Genomic DNA, 14,780 nt, shown 5'->3' on the forward strand with positions numbered 1-14,780 from the left:
TCAAATTACCATTGCAGAATATCAGTGTTGTTGTTGTTGTTGTTGTTGTTGTTGTTGTTGTTGTTGTTGTTGTTGTTGTTGTTGTTGTTGTTGCTGTTGTTGTTGCTATTATAGTCTATCGTTTTAGGGGAAGATACAAATGTTTGCTCTTGATTGTTTCTTTGATCAGGATCATCCAAGAAGCCAAGCAAGACGCTTTGAGACGGTGACATTGGCAAATCGAGAGAGGTAGTAGAATTGGAGTGTCTATGCTGCTGTTGCTGCTGTTGTTGTTCATAGATATAGTTGGAAGCTTGTTGTAGAGAATTGGAGGTAGACATGAGCAAGTCATTCAGTTGCTGTTCTTGAGGAGATGGCTGTGGTTGTTGCTGTTGTAGATTACCAAAGTACGAGTCCCATTCGTCTGTATTCAGTGAAGTTGGCATGCCCCAGAAAGCAGTGCCTAAAGGATCGAATTCTTGTTGTTGAGATGGGTTAGGGATGATGCCAGGAGCAGCAAAGGGATCCACAGTAGGTGTGATGTTGAGTACAGAGGTGGAGGAGGATCGCTGGTTGCTACTGGCTTGGTTCTTTTGGAAAAGCTTGGAGTCTAATGAGGATGATCTGTTATGATGGCTGGATTGACGAACAGATGAGATGGGTATAGAAGAAGTAGGCGTTGGCAAATATAATGAGAAACTCGAATTGAGGTCTTTCTGAGGAGCAGGTGTAGAATTGCCTGATGAATTGGATGTGTTCCATTCGCTATAGTCGGTTGCCATGGTGGATTGCATGGCTGGCATGCTGTCGGCGTGGTTGAGTTCAGGCGAATTGGGTACAGCGATACATGGTGGTGGGCTTGGTTTGTCGTTGTCCAATTTGGGCACGTATTTATCGCACTCGAGCTTGATATCACGCAGACCAGCCAGCTCGCCCAAGATGTTGCAGCAACGAGCAGCGTTCATCCAAGTCACCTCCAGATCATCGAGTGCACGCATGATGCGATTGATGTTGATTTTGGCGTCAAAAGCACGATTGAGGTCTACCGAAGATGCCATTTTGATAAAGATGATACCAGCTGTAAACACAAAGAAGACTGAAAAGTTGTGCACATAGCGCAAGTGGTTCTCGCCCAGCATGATGTTGACAATGTCCAATATCGAAGTAGCTGCAGACTCGCAAATCTTGTACGAAGGCAACGAGATGGGCAGATGCGATTGCGTTGGGCCAGGGATGAATGAACGGTGCAGCAGAATCATGGTTGTATAGTACGTCAGATGCAATTGACAGATGGCAGATGGAGGATCAGGGCCCTTTTCACCAATCTGCGTATTGGGGAGCTTGTATTGAAGAGCGAAAGGGAGGTTGCTGTGCCATTGCAGAAGCTGTCGATGCAGCGTGGTCAGAATGTGATCAATGTACTGAGAATCCGTGTGGTGTTTGGCCTTGACATAGTAAATATTCTTCAGCACGTGTCCCAGGATTTCACTGATCTTTATGTTTTGAGTAAACAGTTCCAGAAGCTTGATTGGAGGTCTAGATTGATCTTGCTGTTCTTTGAAGGCAATGGGCTCATCATCATCCACAGCTGGAAAGGGCACATCGCAATCCCGCTCTTCAAAGTTGGAGGAACGGCCATAGATGGCACTGGTAACGCGGTCGACAATGTAGCAGCACCAAAAAACTCGCTTTCTGCGCTCTCGCTCTTCAGGAGAAATGTTCCAATGATCGCAGTTGCGATTAAGGCCTAAATCTTGAGCCATTCGGAAAGCCATGCCGCTGTACAACCAAGCTCTTGCAGATTTCATAGCGCCCTGCTGATGGCTGGCCATCAATAGCAATGCCTGCACAGTGGAGATCTTGGGAGTGTCATAGTAATCGTCTAACAGACATTTGGCTCGTTCGTAAAAGATATCACCGGCCGTGTCAGGTGCATTGGGATCAGATCTCACACGTTCATCAGGGGTTACTCGTGACGCAATGGCATAAATGGCATTCAAGAGAAGAGGAGAAACAGGTTCCAGAGGTGATGCTGAGCAGACCAAGCGTCGCTTGTAGAACATGGGTAACACAGGATAAAAGTGAGTGAAATACAATGTGATTAAATGCTCAGATAGGTCCTTGGGTGGCAGTTCAAAGGGATCGACATTGGAGTACCGTCTTTTGCGAGAGGGCTGTAGCTGATCTACCTTGTATTGATGAGCGTATCCCGAGAAGTGAAAGGCACCATTCTGATACGTCCGACTGTTGGAGAGCAAGTAAAATCCAGATGACTTGCCGAGATAGCGAACACCACCATTCTCATCCATGGAAAGCTGACCTGTGCTGTCATTTGCAGGAGATCCGACAGCAGTAGAGGATGATGTAATTTGTTCATCGGGCAATTCGCTATAGCTCAATGTTGGGCTATCAAACAGTGGAGACAGAGGTGATGCTAAGGCTGTATCATTGGAAGAGGCTTTGGCTTGTTTGTTGGTGTTGCGACGCTGTCTACGTTGAGGTCGTCCTTTGATCTTTTCGCCTCCAGGTGTCTCCAGCGGCGATTGTAGTTCTCTGATCAACTCGAGTGTACGGGGATCATCCTGCTCCTCCTTGACGATATCATTGAGATAGGCTTCTAGCTTATGCAGTCTATTTTCAATGGCTTCAATATAGCCTTTGGGAGGGCCTCTCTATTATGTGCCATTGACACATGTTTAGTCAATTTGATTTCCGAGTAATTTGTAATAATAGTGACTCACCTTTTTGGTTGTATCTTTGTATGAACACTCGAGATGAAATGCCTGACAATTTCCACAGACAGGAGAAGCACCATCGCACTTGATCTTCTTTTTTCTGCATAAATCACTGCTTGGATAGATTGTGTATTAGTATTTGGGTGCAAATTCAGAAATTTAATTTCAGGTCCATGATGTAAATCACAGATGGAAATGTGGGGTAACATTTAGAGAGACAACTTACCAGGCACGACTCACTCGCTGTCGTTTGATGGCGGCTTCATCGCTACTAATTGACATGATGAAAGACTAAAGGTCGAGAAAGAGCAGTGTTTAAGAAAAAACAAAAAATAAAAACAAAAAGTAAAAGAGGAAGAAACAGAGTGAAAAGAGCACAGTTGCACACAAAATGTTGTTGGAATCAGAAAACTCAGAAGCAGAGCATGTTTGCGTTGTATTTATATCCATTTTTCCAGGCTCTGCAAATGCCCAACAAACCCTGAACAGAATCTCTTCAAGTGCTATCTGTTTGTCCTGTTTATCCGAGTCTATTTTTGCTGCAGCCAAGTTAAATGTGCTTATTTTGCTGCACTGCGAAATTACAGTCAACCCAAGTCAGAAAAATGTTTGGTCAGGGATGAATCAGCAACATGACCATGGACAAATATGGTTAATTTGGCCTCTTTTGACAAATAAAAACACTTTAAAAACGAGGCGCATTCTTGTAAGACTTGGTACCGTAAAATCCCTGAAAACTCTATAGGACGAGTATTGTATATTTATGGGTAATTGCGATAACATTTGCTGCATTTGACAATCTGCTAAGACAGATGAGTAAACCCTATGAAATGACATGTATGTATTATCCTGTATGCATCAAAAATGCAGTGGCACCATGGGATGTCAAATAGAGGAGTTGAAAGAATCGTACAAGAAAACGTTTAAACTTGGCATTTCATCATTATAAGCATCATCACTGAATTCGGAACATTTGGAGCAATATAAAATGCCAAGAAAGGATCAATTGTAACTTTTGAGTCCTCTATCAACACGCATCTTGGATTTGAGCAATCAACGCCCCATTTTCCAAGTTTATCCCGCACATTGTAAATAAGAGGCATCAGATCCAAACAAAGGGAAAAGGCTAAATAATTTGGAGCTCATTAGATATAGATAAATTTGGGTTTTATGATTTGGTTGTTTTATAATAAAAAAAACTAGGAAAAATAATATATATATATATGGTATTTTTTAGATATTCTGTGTTTGGTGATGCTGTGCTTGGATACTCGTCATAATTGTCATAAATAGCAAATCTGTATATTGTGTATTTTACATGTAGATTTAAGCACTTGGTGTTGCGGTCTCGTTGCTTGTTTGCTGGATCAATGTTGTCAAGCGACGGAGGCGTTTAAGATTAAGCTATCAGAACATAACAAATGGTCAGTTTTTTTTTTTTTTTTTTTCTGTTCTAGTTTCGCAACCATGGTTACATACCCAAGATGGTAAATATATCTCTGATTTGGTATCCCTTGGAACAGGTACCTCAAACGGATTAGAAGTATTCTCAATTGAGACAGAATCCAATAATAGCACATCACTCTTATCTCCACTGACGACATGCGATGCTACTGCTTTCAAGATTTCAGGTTTGATAGGGTTCTCATAATCAGCAGTATAGTATTGCGAAATCAGCTTTTGGATCTGTGTAGGTGACAAGATCCAGCAAACGTCGTAAATGTTCTCGATATCTTCCAGCGTCGCCTTTTTGAATTGAAGCAGCTTGGTGGTTTGCATCAAATGTTCCAATTGAAGTGCTCCTTCTGGGATGTCATGGCTCTTGCACCACTCCTCAATTCGCGTGATATTATACTGAATTTGCATTGCTAAGAAACCCGCAAACAAAGATGAGTCAGAAATGGCTATGCACACAATCTATACCATGTATTTTGTTACCTCGCTTCCAAGAGCAAAAGTTCTTTCTCATGAGCAAGTCGTTGAATGCAGTGACACCAATCAGCTTGAGCAATTCCGTCAAAGCTTGTGTAGCAACAGACTGTTCAATGTAGTAGCACTTCATTGTACGCCAAACCTTGTTTAAAAAGTTTAGGAGGTCATCCATTGAATAGCTTGGCTGCGAAGACCCAATCAGGAGCTTGTTAAAGAAACGGCCATTATCGCTTGTAATGAAGCCTGGCAGCGATTGTCCCTCTACCACAGCTGGAATCACCATCTTGACCAGATGCTTCTTGATCTCCTTCATCCAAGCATGGAAAATATTGTCCTCCAAACACTGCATCTCGAATTTGATGGTCTCCATGAGTTTACCGAAATCATGTCGTCCAACAGCCTTGCGTTTATCTTGGAACAATTCCTGATCAATCTCGACATGCGCAATACAGATCAAGGACAGCAATTCGTGGACATTGGTCAACCAGAAGGTACATGGCACCACGGCATCTTCATCCGTAAAGCTCAAAAACTGCTTTTGAATGGTATCCATCACATTAAACAAGAGTCTCTCGGATTCCTGAATGTAGCCCAAGTGCCACATTTCATTCACACAGACGCTGATGGTATGAGCAGGGAACAATATCTCCTTTTGGGATGGTGGGTTTTGCAGCGTGGGTAAAGGCATCTTTACTGATTTGATCAGTCCTTGTAAAATCTCTTCCTGAAGAGCTTCTTCATTGCGTAAAAGAGCATGGATCTCGTCTTCAGGACTCTCATCAATGGCACCTGCCAGTCCTCCGCCCGATTTGTTTGCCATGAGCGCGCCAACATGATCAATAGAGGTGGGACGAGGATTCTTGCTAAGGTTTTCAGCATTGCGAATGTTATCAATCGAGTTTTTGAGACGACTCCCGTTAGCCATATCAGCAGAACTGTTGCGGCGAGGACGGCGGTGATTGGGCATGGGCAAACTGGGGCTATTGCTGCTAACTGCTTGTGGTGGTGCAGGTGAACGGCTTCTATGACGAGATGCGGATTCTGGATCTAATGAATGCTGTGATGGAGAGATGTTGCGCATGCCAGGTGCAGGTGAGAGACCACGCAAGGTGTTATTGGATCCTTGTCTTCGGGGAGCATGGAGGGCTTGTGACAATTGAACCTTGAGTGCGGCCAATTGACTTCGAAGTTCTGCTACTTCTGTTTCATCTGTAGCATGCTTGGCACGCTCATCAGCCTCTTCTAGATTCTTACGTAACGAAGCATTCTCTGCTTGTTCAGCCTCTAATTGACTTTTGATCTGGGTCATCTCCCGATCCATGCTCTTAATCTTTTCATTTGCAACACGGTGTTCAGCCGTAATGGCAGTCAATTCAGCTTGCAGAGCGTCATGTTGGGCTTGAGGCACAGTGGGTTCTTGCAGTCTTTCATCCAGGTTCTTCGCACGACGCTCCATCTTTTCATACTTGTCGATCCAGTTCTTGATTTGAGCTTCCAGCTGCAGAGAGCGCTCGTGTGCCAGCTTCTTTTCGTCACGGACCGCTGTCAAGGATTGCGTCAGTTCCACGACCTTGTTCTCGAGAGCATAAGAAACTTCCTTGAAATGACTGACAGAACGAGCTTCGGTTCTCAGAGCAAACAGCTGTTTACGAGCCATGTTGCGACGAATGCAGGATTGAATATGAATGACAAATTCTCGTTTGGCCTTGTAGCTCTTTCTTGCAAACCAGCCTCGCACCAGCTTTTGGATTTGAACAGCTGCATGGTGCTCGCGTAAAGCGACATGATCACGTCTGGCCAAGTAGGAACGGCTGGCAGTCTGTAGTTTGAGGATGAACGATTGTTTGGACAGGAACTCTTTGCGAGCAGTGTATCTACGCCAGTGCTTTTGAATCACGATAGCAGCCTTCTCTTCGCGTAATGCTTGCATTTGAGCGAGTGCTACCTTGCGACGAGCCACACATTGGATTTGAATAGCCAGCTCTTTGGTGCGAACATAGCGAGTACGATAGATGAAACGTCTCATGTGCTTTTGCAAAGTCACTGCACATTCGTTAAAGCGATCAGATCTCAACTTTTCCAAGTAGGCGAGCTAATCAGGCATGTAAGTAACGCATTCAAAAGCAACCACATAGTAAACTTACTTGGCCAGCACGGAAAAAGATTTTGGTGGTACCCACCTGGAACTTGTCTTCATCTTTGATCGAGTTTTCAAGAATCACTGAACACAGTTGTCTGACCTCAGGCTTGATCTTGGGATCCCAATGTTTGGAAGATACAAGAGCAAAGTATCGGTCAGCAAATTCTTCAAATGTCCATCGAGATGGGTAACCTGCACAACTGATACGAATCGTTTCAAGCACACCACAAGCACGCAGTTGTGACAGCACCATGCTAGGATCAAACTCCCATGCTACCTTGGCTTCGTTGGGTTTGATACAACGAATGTAATGGACATTAGTACCGCCAATCGTCTCCATGAGGTTGATCAGCGATAGCTTAAAGATGGAACCAAGCGTGGGTTTCCTTGCAATCATACTCATACGCTTGTTGTTCTCGGGCTATAGCAATGGTCATGTCAATAGACATGTGGCATATACAGTCAAATCAACTTACAGTGGGGCTAGGGTTACTAGCAGCTGCTCTATCCAACACTTCAACCAAGAAATCGAATTCGGAGCCTTGCAAGAGCGCTAAATGCTCATCAGGTACAGTATCCTTGTTCTTATCAATGAAACTCTCGGCCTCGTATTGCACATCCAGTGCATAATGGGCAATTGTAAAGGCATTGTTGGAGAAACGAGGCTTTTTGAAGTAGTTTTTGAAGTTTGGCCCTTCAAAGTTGGAGTACAGTTTTTGCACAAAGCCTTGATCTGAACCAGAAGGCAGACGAGATTCCTACACATAGACAGCACTTGACATCAACACATATTTTACGCATAAAGTAAACGTAACTCACCTCATCCAACAGTGACAAGATACCCAGTTTTCCTTCAATTAGCTCGATACACTTTTGATTATCGCTGAATTCAATAAAAGTCCAGTTGATCTTCTCTCTGACATATTCCTCTTGCTCCAATTTAAACACATGTTGGTTGAATTGCTGCTGTAGTTTTTCGTTGGCGTAGTTGATACAGAATTGTTCGAACGAGTTCTTTTTGAAATGCTCGAAACCATAGATATCAAGAACACCGATAAAGTTGGCCACCTGAGATGGATCAGGACAGGATAGACTTTCATTGGTGACCGAAACAAGCCATTCGAACAGATTAGCGTACACATACTTGGCTACTGAGTCCTTCACAACATGTGCCTGAGCGGGACTGAGATTTGTAACAATCTTTTCAGACCGAGTGACAATTTGTTTACGAACAATCCACTTTCTGAAATCAGCCGTTTTGATACCAAGCAAGCGAGTGGTGGTCAACAGGGCGCTATCTGTTTCAGACAACATGGCGTCGCCACGGCCGGTGATGGTAATGTTACCCAAGTGCAATAAGGCTGCCAGCAATCGAAAGATCTTCCATTGCAACTGTACCGAGAGACCGATCGTGGACAATGCTCTCTGTGTGGTTTCGAATTCAGCAGCATCATCCACACCAGGAATGACACCCGTACCACTTTGATTCAAATAATGAAATTGGCTATAATCACCAAGTTCGAACTCCTTTTTCTCTGATAGAGGGATACCTGCACAAAGCTATACAAACAATAGGGTCAATAAACATTCCCCTTTTTAATATAAACAAAAAGCAAAATGTGTACCTGGTAGAAAATGTGATAGTTTCTTTCAATTTCAGGTTGATAGATCAAACGAGAGCGCTCCAATAAGTAGGTTCTGATCTTTGCACCTACGATATTGGCACCATCATCAAACTGGATTTCAATGTATTTACCAAATCTAGACGAGTTGTCGTTTCGAGTTGTTTTGGCGTTACCGAATGCTTCCATGATGGGATTAGTAGCTGTAGCAAACAGTTGATTAGTTTGAGAAATACGAGCACGATTTAATAGCTCTACCTAAAATCTGCTCTTCGACTTCTGTCATGCCACCGTTGGATTTCTGTTTCTTGCCTTGCAGCTCCTGATCATCCGCCGTGGCGAAATACCGCATAATGTACTTTGCACTCACAGTTTTACCAGCACCACTCTCGCCCGAGACGACGATCGTTTGGTTTACCTGCTCGCGGATCATACAACGATAAGCATCCTCGGCGATGGCGAACAAATGGGGTTCGAGTTCACCTCGTCTTCTGCCTGAATATTGCTGAACGATGTCGGGATCATACAGGGCCACACGATCAAAAGGATTCACAGCAATCAAGACGATACCAGAGTAGGTGTAGATCAATCTTTGCATATAACGAGTACGGATCGTATTCAAAACTGATACATGACACACACACACATGAGTTTCCACTGCTTATCGCCCCATCTGAAAAAATTGCTATTTACCTGCGGGTTCGTTCAAATAACTGAGGTTTGTCAGATCATCCGTATATTCCATCTTTGGTGGATTTCGAAGTGGTGGTAATTTTGATCCGCTGTTCTTTTCGACTTCCTTCAAAGTAGATTCAAATACATATTCCTGTTATTTGTTTAGCATATGCAAGCTGTTTAATATCACGTTGCTTATGTGTGTATGGTGTATGTGTGTGTGTGTGTATATACATACTCTTTCGTCATTATCACTCTGAAACACTATACGAATATTCTCGCCCTGAATGGTATTTGAGACACAGGTGGTGGATACCCAAGCTTCTCTATCATCTTCAAACCAAGCCTTGGTGCCCTGAGTGTAGACCTCGACTGCTTGATGAACGTTCATTTCTCTTTCCGTTTTGCGCGTAAGTTATCTAGTGGAAGAGAAAAACAAAAAGGAAAAAGTGAGGGAAAAGTGAAAGAGATGCACTTTCTTCATATAGCTTTGTAACAATTTAACAGTCGTACGACCCTAAATGAAAGGCCCAGGAACAACCAAATTATAGTTGGGAAAGCGGACCCAAATATATTGGAATGGGATACACACATGGTGCTCTTTGCCAGGATAGCGTTCATTCCTCTATTCAGTACACATGACAATACTACTTTATGTCGTACACAAGCAGCGGCAAGCTTCTCGCACTCTGGAGTTGATAAAATGCCATATTTCGAACAAAACACCATTCCCGGTACTCATGGAGGTTAATTACACTGAAACTAAAAAATTGTCATCCAGATGGATGTTGAGTAACAGGCTTGTATTCACTTTGGTGGTAAAGATACAGATTTAAGCTTTTGAGGAAGACTTGCATACGGTTAGGTCTCTTACGAGTTGTAAATCGCTAGTCAAAAAATGTCTATCGCCTTAGTAGAGCATGTTAGTGGTAAAGCAATCTCGTCACCCAGTTCAGCATGGCGTATCTTGCAGCTTGATTCTAGATTACTGATTGTCAGCTAGGCCTTGCTCCGGGCTACGAGTTCTCGGATTCAAAGGTTGAAACTTAATTTTAGCTCGTTTTATTCGACATCGAGTCTGCAAAGGGCTATATATTGCCTAGGGTATGTAAGAAGGATGACAATTTTGCATTTCGCATCAAGGCTAGCTATTGCATGAGCTATTTGCAACAGTTATATCTCCTCCATATTAAGAAGCGCACAAGAAGTAAAAGAAAGCATCAGTGTAAGCTATATCACTTTCTAATTTGCAATCTTCTCCTTATACGCCTTCAAGAGCATGGATTATCTTCATGATTACGATGGCATTATTAAGAATCATCAGCCAAAAATGATTACATCTCCGCTCGACATTCTGTCCTGATTTGATGGTTTTCCAATGTTTCGAACACGATTCGACCTATTTTGCCAGATTCGACCATGTAAATTGTGATGATCACCCCATACTCCCTTATGCAGCCCGTGGTGGTAGGGCGAAGTGGTTAAGCATCCAACATGCCATCTGGATGATCCCGGTTCAAATCTCAGTGAATGCATTTTAGTGATTATTTTGACGTAGTACTGATGTCCTCGTTTGGTGTTTTGTGCTCTTATCCAGTATCCATATTTTGACGATTCGCATGATTGTATTGGCTCTAGGTGTCGCACCTGATTAGTAGTAGATTTCTTTCCCAACTTAGTTCATTATATATCTTATGCCCCTTCATTGCAGACATTGGGTCCACCAACAGTCTTTTCTTTCCCTCAGTATGACATTTTAAGGACTTTAGATAAAACCTGGAGCGCGACTCCCCTCCAAAAAAAAATACTCCCTTATGCTTTCTTGGAATGCTTTGCAAGACGCATCCAATGGTGCCAAGTAAAGTAAATGTTTTGAATCAACTTGTTGAGAAATTTTATAAAATACGAAATGAGGTGTCTGGCCAAAAAGTCGAAATTTTACATATCAAAATTGCACAAAAGTAGTTTCAAGGGCGGCCCTGGATCGATAGAATCGTTTTGATTTGATATATATCATAGTAAAAGTCTTTATTTTCAAGGTGAAAAATGCGATCGTTTGATTTTCGAAGAAAACCATGAGGTACTCCTCATGCTTTTTGGTCGATTTTTGATCATTTTTTTTTGGTCCAAAAAGTTGAGCAAAGGTATCAGGATGTTGCTACCACTCAAGTACAATTGTTTGGCGTCATTCCGGTGGCTCATAAAGGTCTACATGTCAAGATATGAAGGCTTGAAAGCTGTCAAATTTGGTTATGTATTGCTTTATAGAGTTTATTTACACGGCATGAATCACATCTTTGGTAACTGAAATCTTCTGGAAGGGCAGCTCTGCAGCATGTGCAGCTTCTAATTTGAACAGGAGGCATATTGCTTTTGGTAAGACTAAATCATGCAAATTTTGATACGTTATGTTGTTGGTAAGCTTGATAATAATGGAAATGAGTAACCGAATTTGCTACTTGAATACTATGGTTTTACACCTTTGCTTGGCTACGGTGAAAACCTATGAAGACTAATATTACCATATGTTGAATCAGATGCAACCTCGCTACCTTCAACGACAGTGTCGCCCTGCAGGCTGTCGCTGTAGACATTTCAAATCAGTAATAATAAAAATATGCTATATAAGTAAATTTTAAACAATCCATTGTTAATAAAGGAGATGAGAAATCGAATTTGCTGCTTAGATACTAATATGAAAACTAAGTTGCCAGGCATTTGCCAGGCACGGTTCATATATGATTAGAGTTTTTATATTAAATCACTATCAATCAACAATCGAGTTTTTTTTTTTAAAAAAACATTTTAGCTGTTATTAATTTTGCAATATTAGCCAAAGGACCACGGCAGTGCGAACCATCTATCTCAAGAGTAAAAATGTCCATCGTAACTTAATAAATTTATGGTCCCTACTACTAGACACTTTTAAAGCCTCAAAAAGAAAAGAAGCTGATCTAACAAGTATTTTGATAGGCTGACGTTATTGAATATAGAATGCAAGGAAAATAGCATGGCTATTGATAGTGCTATGTAATTCGCCACCTACTTTTCATATGCTTCAAAAGCGTCTATTGCTGTATTGCCTTCATGATTAAAAGGATTGAGTTTGCTAGCCGGCCCCACCAGCCGCCAAAATCAAATAAAGCTCAGAAAGATTTTACTGTTCAAGATTGGCCAAATTTTGTCCTTTTTCGACTCTTTTAATCTCTTCTGAGAGATTCGACTATATAAAACGTGATAATCAGCCCGTACTTCCTAATACATTCTTGAAGCACTTTTCAAGGCACTTCAAATGGTGCCAAGTAAAGTAGATGTTTTGAATAAACTTACTGAGTAATTTACGAAAATATGAATAGAGGTTTCTGGCTAAAAAGTCGAGATTTTGCATATCAAAGTCCCACAAAGATGGTTTCAGGAGTTACGTTAGGTCGATGGAAACATTTTGATTCAAGATATAGCATAGTAAAAGTCTTCATTATCAAGGTGAAACATGCGATCGTTTGATTTTTGATAAAAACCATGAGGGGTGCCTCATGCTTTTTAGTCGATTTTTGGCGATCTCAAAAAAGTAAAGTAAAGGTGTCAGAAAATAAGTGCTAAATGAGAGCAATTGTTTGGCGCTACTCTGGCAGCTTGAAACGTTTTTTAACGTGAGAAAACGCAGCCGAAATGCCCTTAGATTTCGCAGTGTTTTGCTTGTCTATCGGTAGTAAGAAGCGGTGCAAGTATGCTATACACCCCCCTGTATAACTTTCTCTGATTGATACAGACCTGGAGCATCCTAGAAGACTCATATCCATCGCTGTTGGCAGTTTATAACACCCTCAGGTGGCGGTATACAGTTAAATAACACTATCAGTGCTTAAGCGTGTCCCGTTAGCAGGTCATGCCTGAACTTGTAGAGATAAAAGTGTTATACCTAGTGTACGCCAATAATCATAAACAGGTATCTTTGCTATTTTAAAGGTTATGCAGCTTGTATATAACTTAGGAAATGCTTTGTTTGGGCTTATTAAGCCAAAAGTTACTATGGCTGGGCTTTCAGAAAACGCTTTTTTATGCTCAGAAAGCAGCTTCAAGAAGTATAAGGCTACGAATTTCCTATATCGCAAAAACGCTATCCGTAAACCATGTAGTCAATGAGATTTTACTCCATGAGCATTTTAACATGGCGTCGTAAATGCATTCCATGTCCAGATACCAATGATTGAAGCTCATGAACCTGAAAATTTACCGTGGTGCTACTTGAACCGTGTTACAAATGTACCCCTCTTTTGTGCTCATGCAATATATCTAATGAAATGTAACACAGCTATAAAGTAAAATCCAAAGGGTTACATTTATCTGTGCACAGCCAGCAAGGAAATCTTCTCATTCATTTGTTTGTCAGAAATGTCTATAAATTGATGTAAAAATAGACGTCTTTGCTTCTTCTTCTTATCTATCTCTCACTCATCTCTGTATCTTGCACTAATTACAACCATGTCCCTCCCTGATTTCATGACCAACCCCAATGCCGTCCTTGAAGACAAGGATCATGAATGGCGTTATAACCGTATTCCCGATTATACCAAGGTCAATGCTACTTATGAAGAAGGTTTGTTGTCATTGTTCTAAATGGTCTCTGGGTACATGAAACTCAAGTTGTGTGAATACATAAAGAAAAGACAAAGACCCATGAAGAAGGTTCTCTTGAATGGCTTGTTTCCAACTTGGTCAAAGTAAGTTTCCATACACTGCTGGTGCTCGGATGATGGCTAATATCAAGCAATAAAAGAACTGGGAAAAGGAAATGTCATACAAGCTTCGTGCTGACCAAATCCGTACCATCAACAAGGACAAGTACCGTTTCTCTGTCAATGGTAAGGAATGGCAATCCATTGATTCCATGCTCCAAGTAAGTTTCTGAGCGATAAGCTGTTGTTTCTGATAGCAGTTAACCAACAGCAACAACTGTATCTTTTACATAGATCGGTACTTATAATGCCCTCATTGGTGATACCGAGCTTTACAAGGCCAGTGAGATGGATTTCAGTGAATCTCACAAGCTCTTTAAGAGAGCTCTCCGTGCTTTCTCCTGGGAAGTTATCTCTGTCTACAGTGGTCCCCCAGTTGTTGCTTTCAAGTGGAGGTAGGTTGCAATTACACGTTCATAGAGACCCATCCCACTGACTAGGGCATTCATAGACATTGGGGTTTGAACAATGGTGATTTGTCCGTCAAGACTGGTAATGGTACCAAGCTCGAAGCTCATGCCACCAATGAAGTGATTGAAGTCTTTGGTGTCACTGTTGCCAAGGTCAATGATAAGTTTGAGATTGAAGAACTCGAGACTTTCTATGATCCCACTGACATGTTGAGACAAATGTCCAAGAACAGAAAGGAGGGTTCTGTTAACCCTGAAGAGCTTACACCTTCTGGAAAGTGTCCCTTCAACCCCAAATAATTTATATTTATGATGTATACCTATTACCATTATTTATTCAATAAAAAAGAGGAAATGTACTCTGGTCGTACCTCTCTTCTCTAATAAATTTAAGCTTTTGCAATAAACACATGAATACATTGCACAGAGAATTTTCGGGTATAGTATCACAAAATTCGACGCAATCTCTCTTTTGCTTGTATTACTGCGATAAATTGATTTTATTGCGTTATATAAAGAACCAAAAGATAAACGAATGGATAGGCTGTTTG

At 41.7% G+C, this 14,780-nt stretch overlaps 3 protein-coding genes across 3 annotated transcripts; 1 reads left to right on the forward strand and 2 right to left on the reverse strand.

Annotated features, from left to right (window-relative positions):
* Positions 1-5: 5 nt before the first annotated feature.
* Positions 6-2,996, reverse strand: HOM3_2 (Aspartokinase; the record flags this gene model as incomplete). Its single annotated transcript, XM_064827055.1, has 3 exons — positions 6-2,651; positions 2,721-2,826; positions 2,941-2,996. 3 exons carry the CDS (start codon positions 2,994-2,996, stop codon positions 6-8), a joined length of 2,808 nt encoding a protein of 935 aa, XP_064676112.1.
* A 1,044-nt stretch (positions 2,997-4,040) lies between these two features.
* Positions 4,041-9,474, reverse strand: PUS1_2 (tRNA pseudouridine synthase 1; the record flags this gene model as incomplete). The annotated part of the gene is made up of 10 exons (XM_064827056.1): positions 4,041-4,118; positions 4,194-4,582; positions 4,653-6,738; positions 6,791-7,207; positions 7,263-7,544; positions 7,606-8,346; positions 8,412-8,611; positions 8,667-9,032; positions 9,102-9,234; positions 9,322-9,474. 10 exons carry the CDS (start codon positions 9,472-9,474, stop codon positions 4,041-4,043), a joined length of 4,845 nt encoding a protein of 1,614 aa, XP_064676113.1.
* A 4,091-nt stretch (positions 9,475-13,565) lies between these two features.
* Positions 13,566-14,529, forward strand: ATC70_007800 (uncharacterized protein; the record flags this gene model as incomplete). The annotated part of the gene is made up of 5 exons (XM_064827057.1): positions 13,566-13,680; positions 13,746-13,804; positions 13,861-13,980; positions 14,054-14,214; positions 14,271-14,529. 5 exons carry the CDS (start codon positions 13,566-13,568, stop codon positions 14,527-14,529), a joined length of 714 nt encoding a protein of 237 aa, XP_064676114.1.
* Positions 14,530-14,780: the final 251 nt, after the last annotated feature.

The sequence above is a fragment of the Mucor velutinosus genome (genome assembly GCF_035048745.1).
Source record: "Mucor velutinosus strain NIH1002 chromosome Unknown tig00001553, whole genome shotgun sequence".
NCBI classification, from domain to species: Eukaryota; Fungi; Mucoromycota; class Mucoromycetes; order Mucorales; family Mucoraceae; genus Mucor; species Mucor velutinosus.